Here is an 8,061-nt window from a genome sequence, read left to right on the forward strand (position 1 = left end):
AGGTCAGAGAACACCAAACAGATTCAACCCAAATAAGAGTACTTTAAAGGATATAATAATCAAATTCTCAAGTCAAGGACAAAGAGATACTCCTAAAAGCAACAAGAGAAAAGCAGCAAATGACATATAAAGAAGCTCCAATTCATCTGGCAACAAACTTCTCAACAGAAACCACACAGGCCAGAAGGGAGTAGGATGACATTTTGAAAGTGCTGAAAGAAAGTAACTGCCATCAAAGACTACTGTATCCAGCAAAGCTATCATTCAAACAGGAGGGATAAAGTCTTTCTCAGACGAACAAAAGCAGAGAGAATTCAACACCAAACCCATCCTATAAAAAACGCTAAACGGAATTCTTTTTTTTTTTTTTCTTTTGAGACAGAGACTCAGTCTGTCACCGAGGTTGGAGTGCAGTGGCATGATCTCAGCTCACTGCAACCTCCACCTTCCAGGTTCAAGTAATTCTCCTGCCTCAGCCTCCCAAGTAGCTGAGATTACAGACACGCACACCATGCCTAGCTGATTTTTGTATTTTAGTAGAGACGAGGTTTCACCATGTTGGCCAGACTGGGCTCAAACTCTTGACCTCAAGTGATCTGACCACCTCAGCCTCCCAAAGTGCTGGGATTACAGGTATGAGCCACCGTGCCACACCGGGAATTCTTCAATAAGAAAAACCACCATCGCCATCGCCACCACCACCACCATGCAAAAAGAAAACATTTGAAGTATAAAACCCACTGTAAGTACACAGACAAATCCAGAATGCCCTAATACTCGTAAAGGTGGTGTGAAACCCACTTATAACTCTAGTATAAAGCCCAAAAGACAAATCAAAAACTTTAATAGCTACAGTAATCGTCAAGAGTTAGACAATATAAAAATATATTAATTGAGACAATATAAAGTCAAAATGTGGTGGGGGGATAAAGTTTGTTTCTATTGTGTTTTCGTGCTCTGTAAGTTTTCATCTCTTTACAACAACTTGTTACATCTATAAAGATTTTTTTTTGTAAGCCTCATGGTGTCCACAGTGCAAAAGAACTATGAAAGAGGGCGTCGGATTTGCTCCACCCCCCCAACCCTCCCCCACCCCCACCCCCCCACCCACCGCCCCGCCCAGAGCTCTAGGACGGCATCTCTCCGCGAGCCGCGGGTCAAGTGCCGGCGGCTAATGGTGCGCGAGGAGCCGCCACCCATTCGGCGTTGGCTCTGGCGTCCGGGTCGTTGTGACAACCGCTCCGGTAGCAGTTTCCAAGGCAGCAGGTGCGGCCGCTTTAGCCCTGAGCGGGCTCTGCGGCTGCCTGCGAGTCTCTGCTGTGCCGACCCTTCTCTTCGCGGACCCCACGCCAAGCAGCGACCCTGAGGCGACAGCCGGAGCGCCCGGCAATGGCGGCCTCGACGGCCTCGCACCGGCCCATCAAGGGGATATTGAAGAACAAGACCTCTACGACTTCCTCTATGGTGGCGTGGGCCGAACAGCCCCGCGGGAGTGTCGACGAGGAGCTGAGCAAAAAATCCCAGAAGTGGGATGAAATTAACATCTTGGCGACCTATCATCCAGCAGACAAAGGCTATGGTTTAATGAAAATAGATGAACCAAGCGCTCCTTACCATAGTATGATGGGTGATGATGAAGATGCGTGTAGGGACACCGAGACTACTGAAGCCATGGCGCCAGACATCTTAGCCAAGAAATTAGCTGCTGCTGAAGGCTTGGAGCCAAAGTATCGGATTCAGGAACAAGAAAGCAGAGGAGAGGAGGATAGTGACCTCTCACCTGAAGAACGAGAAAAAAAGCGACAATTTGAAATGAGAAGGAAGCTTCACTACAATGAAGGACTCAATATCAAACTAGCCAGACAATTAATTTCAAAAGACCTACATGATGATGATGAAGATGAAGAAATGTTAGAGACTGCAGATGGAGAAAGCATGAATACGGAAGAATCAAATCAAGGATCTACTCCAAGTGACCAACAGCAAAACAAATTACGAAGTCCATAGAAGAGATTTGTTCAACACTGCAATTGTTTGTTAGATATAAACCCTGTGACTATAATACATTGCTTCTTGTTCTCCACAATTCATGACTTAAGTACCAAAATGCATACCAGTTATTATATATTGCCAAGAATTAAATGATAAACTTAGAGACTGATTAGACTGAAAATGCCTAATTGATATATATATTCTTATGCCTAGTACTTTACCACAAATACAGTGTAATATCATCAGTCCAAAATTGCATTACTTTCATAAGAACACTGGTTAATTTGTATAAGATATTATAGAGCTTTTTATGCTTTAGAAGTTAAGCAATATCTTTGGGGGGGAACTAATTTATTTTCATCACTCGAAATGTGGTAGCTCTTACAAAGTTTGTTGATTTGTTTTTTTAAAAATCAAAAGCCAGTTGAACAACAGGATATATAGACTTATAAATATTCAGGCTGAATAGTATTTTAACACTTGTCTTCAACTTGATTTGTCTGTTTAATTGAAAAGAATTGTAAGAGCTACTGTTGCATTTTCTGACCTACTACCTTTAAAATTCCTGTTGAGTTTCTTTGTGTTTACAAGGAAAGGACTGAACTTTTTCTCATCAAAACTAGCTTTTTTCCCCACAAATAAATTATCAGGTTAAACTTTCACCAATGTCTGCTCTGTTTTTTGGGGGGTTTTTTGTTTGTTTTTGTTTTTTAATGTTTTTGGTACACTGGGCAGACTTCAGAGCAGTTTTTAAAAAAATAAATATTCTAATGTAGCTATCTCGCCATTCCCTTTAAATACCTGTCTTAACCTCCTGCTTTTATTTCCTACTCCTTTCCACACATACACACACAATCTTTTACCTTTTAAAGGATCATTAAGATTGTCACGACATTAGGAACTCTTTCTGTCACTCTTCTGTCATTTGCTGCTGTGTTGAAATTCTTATTTTGACCATCAATGCCTATGAATTCTTCTAATACATGAAGAAAATAGATTGAGTAGCAGCAGTACTATAGGCAGGAAATACAGTTTAACTGCTGAATTTCTATGCCTCTCTGATTTACAGATTGCTAATTAAATTGCTATTATTAGTTTGGCTTAATTAGACTTAAGAAAACAACCGAGGGTTTTTTTTTTGTTTTTTGAGGGTTTTCTTTGCATGAGAATTGTATGTAACCAGTGATATGATTATTCCTGAATGTACAGACAGAAGTAAGCCTGGACATTTTTTAATTTAAAAACTTTAAATAGTCCCTGCTTTAAGGGAATATGATAATGTATACTATGACAAATGTACTTTATTCTTCTAACGCAGTAAGAATTATGTGGAATATTTTCCTTAAACGAAGTGTAGGAAGGCCCTGTGTGTCTTGGTTTAGTTATGGTTTCATTTCTAGCCATGCAATTGATGAATTGTATACAATTTTTGTTAGTACCAAAATAATCTGTTATATGAACAGACTTCTAAAATAATGTCTGTATAATATATATATATTTATATATATAAAAGAAGGCTTTTATTGAACAGCTTATCTTCCACTTGCAGGTTTATAGAAATATCAGTATTTCAAAATAAATAAAAAGTGGGAGAATTCTTTGCTGTTAGAAGAATGTGGTTATTATTTTGATTTTTAAAAATGAGATATATAATCAAAGTACTGCTGAACTATAAGTGCAGTATTCTAAACATTTCATCTAGTAATACCACTGATTTAGAAACAAAACTGTTTATCTCTGGTTTCTGAATTTAGAATTTTGGGATTACCTGTTTAAATCTGTCTTGGGGGATGTAGAGATTAAGTCTTTACATATGCGTGCACATATATTCATGCAACCTCTGATTTTGGTTTTCTTGTTTCTGAGTTCTTAGAAAGTATCCACATACTCTTTTTTGTAGAAGTAACTGTTGTAGAGTGAAGAAAAGGATAAGACTTTAAACAGTTGATTCTTTTTGTGTTTTCTACAAACTATTTTTTGAAATTTAAATCACAAGCAAACTCATTTTCTGTTTTTTAGAAAGTAGATGATGATTTCAGAGGAGTAAGGCAAACCAAGCAGCATGCTCAGTGGGGTTTTAGGCTGTCAAATGCAGCTGAGAAAAGGTATGTTCAAGTCATAAGTAGCTAATTGATAGGGTATAAACTAGTCAAAATATGAACCATTATGATTCAAGTTAGATTTTCCTCTGGAGAGACAGATCTGAATGTTCAGTTCTAGCCAAGGTAGATTTTACTTTCAACTTTTTAATCAGTATCACTTTCTGTGCTTAACTCTCTGGTGTTACCTTGTCCGTTTTCATTTGTCTAAAATTCTGCAGAGATGACTAAAATTTGACATAATGGTATAAATGGATTATTAAGGGTAACTTTCAGTTGAAGAGTAAAGCAAGATGCCATTTTCCCCATGACTTTGATTTTGTTTACATTTTTCCCTTTAAGTTAGTATACACTACACATACAGTAATAAAATACAATAATATAAAAAAAGAACTATGAAAGATACACTAAAAACAAAAAGTAACAAATTAAAACATACTACCAGAGAAAATCACTTAAACACAAAGACAGTAAGAAAGGAAGAAAGGAGTTACAAAACAACCAGAAAACAAGCAACAGAATGTTTTCTTGTAGTACGTCCTTACTTAATAACACTAAATGTAAATGAACTCAATTCTCCAATTAAAAGACATGGAGTAGCAGAATGGATAATGAAACAGAACCCAACCACATGCTGCCTACAAGAAACCCACCTCAACTATATAGAAACACATAGACTGAAAGTAAAAGAATGGAAAAAGGTATTCCATGCCTGCAGAAACCAAAAAAGAATAGGAGTAGCTATGCTTATACAGAATGGATGACAAGTCAAAGTCTGTAAAGAGAGACCACAGAAGGTCACAATATAATGATAAAGGGGTCAATTCAGCAAGAAGATATAATATAAATATTTATGCACCCAACACCAGAGCTTCCAAGTATATGAAGAAAATATTAATAGATCTAAAGGGAGACATAGACTGCAGTACAATAGTAGTAAGGGATTTCAATACCCACCTCTCAGTAATTGACAGATCATTCAGACAGAAAATCACAAAGAAACATTGAACTTGAAATATACATTAGACCAAACAGGTCTAACTGACATTTACAGAATATCACCCAACTGCTACAGAATACACATTATTTTCATCAGCACATGGAACATTCACTAGAATAGACAGTATCTTAGGCCACAGAACAAATATTAAAAAATTCAAAAAAGTAGAAATCATATTAACTATCTTTTCTGACCACAAAGAATAAAATTAGAAATCAATAATAAGACGAATTTTGGAAACTACATGAACAATGAAATTTGAAACGTGCTTCTAAACAACCAACAGGTCAATTAAAGGTTAACAAAGAAATTTTAAAATTCTTGAAATAAACGAAAATGGAAATACAACATATCAAAATCTATAGATACAGCAAAAATGGTGCTAAGAGGAAAGCTTATAGCAATAATCTCCTACCTCAAAAAAGTAGGAAGACTTTTAAAATATAACCTAACAATGTGACTGTAGGAACTAAAAAACAAGAACAAACCAAACCCAAAATTAGACAGAAATAATAAAGATTAGAGCAGAAATACATAAAATCAAGACAAAAAATACAGATCAACTTTAAAATGAAAAGATGTTTTTTTTTGAAAAGATAAACAGAAATTGAGAAACCTTCAACTAGATTAAGAAAAATGGAAGACCAAAATAAATAAAATCAGAAACAAAAAAGGAGAGATAATAACTGAAATCACAGAAATACAAAGAACCATTAGAGACTATTATGAACAACTATATGCCAGCAAATTGGAAAAACCTAGAACAAATCTACATTCTTGGGCAGATATGACCTACCAAGATTAAACCATGAAAAAATAGAAAACTTCAACAAATAAACAAGTAATGAGATTGAAGCTATAATAAAACATTTCTCATTAAACAAATTCCCCTGACTGAATGGCTTCACTAATGAATTCAACCAAACATTTAAAGATGAAACAATACCAATTCTATTCAAACTCCTCAAAAAATTAAAGAGGAGGGAATATTTCCAAACTTTTGAGGTCAGCATTACCCTGACACCAAACCAGACGAGGATACAACAACGAAAACTACTGGCCAATATCACTGATGAACATATATGCAAAATTCCTCAACAAAATATAAGCAAACTGAATTCAACAACACATTAAAAAGGTTACCAACACATTAAAAAGGTTACTTACCATAATCATGAAGGATTTATCCCAGGAATGCAAGGATGGTTCAACATACACAAATGACTCAGGGTGATACATTTCATTAACAGAATCAAGAACAAAAATCACAAGATTATTTTAATGATGCTGAAATAGTCTTTGATAAAATTCAGCATCCCTTTCTGATAAAAAATACTTGGGTATAGGAGGAACATGTCTAAAAATAATAAAAGCCACTTTGTCAAATCCACAGCTAACATCATACTGAATGGGGAAAAAATGAAAGCCTTTCCTCTAAGATTTGGAACAAGACAAGGATGCCCATTTTCACCACTTTTTATTCAACATAGTGTTTAAAGTCCTGGCCAGAGTAGTTAGGAAAAGGAAGGAAATAAAGGACATTCGAATTGAAAAGGAAGAAATCAAATTAGCTTTTTTGCAGATGACATGGCCTTGTATTTAAGAAAAACCTAAAGACTCTACAAAAAAAAAAAAAAAACTTAAAACTGATAAATGAATTAAATTGTAGGATACAAAATTAACATACAAAAATCAGTAGCGTTTATATACACCAACAGTGAACAATCTGAAAAAGAAATCAAGAAAGCAACCCCATTTACAATAACTACAAAGAATATAAACTAGGAATAATTTAACCAAAGAAGTGAAAGATTTATATAGTTCAATATTAATGAATAAACAGTATGATTAAATAAAGTTTATTTCAAACAGAAACACACATAAAACAGGTCATATGTTAACTGGTTGATAAAATATTGTGACCAGATGCTTACAAAAATCTAATCCTATATTTTCTCCTGGGAGCAGTGGTTTGGTACTCTCTAATTCAGGGTCTGTGGTGACTTTATAAAATGTAACTACTGGAAATAATAAGCATCAATTATATATACACATATGTGTATATAATAGATATATACATGTACATAATTGTCTATGTGTAAATTTAATGATTACTAATAGAGGTTAGTGCCATTTCTTTAATTTGTTCTAAAGCACCAGCAGTTTATTCATCGTTGCCTTTGTACCATCAGTACAAATGTCAAACACTATAGAAAATAACATCTTACTATCACTATTAAAATACTAAAGATGTCCCTCTCAGGGGTTAAAAATGTTTTCATTACCAAACAGACTACTTTAAAGTATGAAGTTAGTCTGGGTGCGGTGGCTTACACCTATAATCCTAGCACTTTGGGAGGTGAAGGTGGGTGGATGATTTGAGGTCAGGAGTTTGAGACCAGCCTGGACAACATGGTGAAACCCCATCTCTGGAAAAATACAAAAATTAGCTGCTGTGGCAGTGCATGCCTGTAATCCCAGTTACTTGGGAGGCTGAGGCACAAGCATCCCTGAACCCGGGAGGCGGATGTTGCAGTAAGCTGAGGTTGCGCCACTGCACTCCAGGCTGGGCAACAGAGCGAGACTCAGTCTCCAAATAAAAGAAAATAAAAGTACTAATTTTTTGCCTTCAAGTATGTCAGTATTTCACCAGTGCTATCTGTATAAGTTTTATTGGTTTTACCTTTTATGCATTGAGGTAGTGTTTCCAAATGCTTTTGAATTTAAATTCTTCTGGACCGTAATAAGCCCTGACAACAAATATGTAAATAGAAACAAAATTCATGCCTTGTTCTGTTCTTCTTCCCTTTTTTTTTTTTCACTTTAGCTTTTTTTTTTTTTTTTTTTTTTTTTTTTTTTTGTGAATGCTGGGTTTCACTCTATCACCCAGGTTAAAGTGCTGGAGTGCAGTGGTATGATCACGGCTCGCTGCAGTCTCGACCTTCTGTGTTCAGACAATCCTCCCACCTC

At 35.7% G+C, this 8,061-nt stretch overlaps 1 protein-coding gene across 1 annotated transcript; it reads left to right on the forward strand.

Moving 5' to 3' along the window:
- The first annotated feature begins 1,122 nt into the window (after window positions 1-1,122).
- Window positions 1,123-2,654, forward strand: PPP1R2B (PPP1R2 family member B). Its single transcript, XM_003310938.6, has one exon. The coding sequence runs from the start codon at window positions 1,390-1,392 to the stop codon at window positions 2,005-2,007; it is 618 nt and encodes a 205-aa protein (XP_003310986.1). The 5' UTR covers window positions 1,123-1,389; the 3' UTR covers window positions 2,008-2,654.
- The last annotated feature ends 5,407 nt before the right edge of the window (window positions 2,655-8,061 follow it).

This window comes from Pan troglodytes, chromosome 4, assembly GCF_028858775.2.
Source record: "Pan troglodytes isolate AG18354 chromosome 4, NHGRI_mPanTro3-v2.0_pri, whole genome shotgun sequence".
In the NCBI taxonomy this organism is placed as follows: domain Eukaryota; kingdom Metazoa; phylum Chordata; class Mammalia; order Primates; family Hominidae; genus Pan; species Pan troglodytes.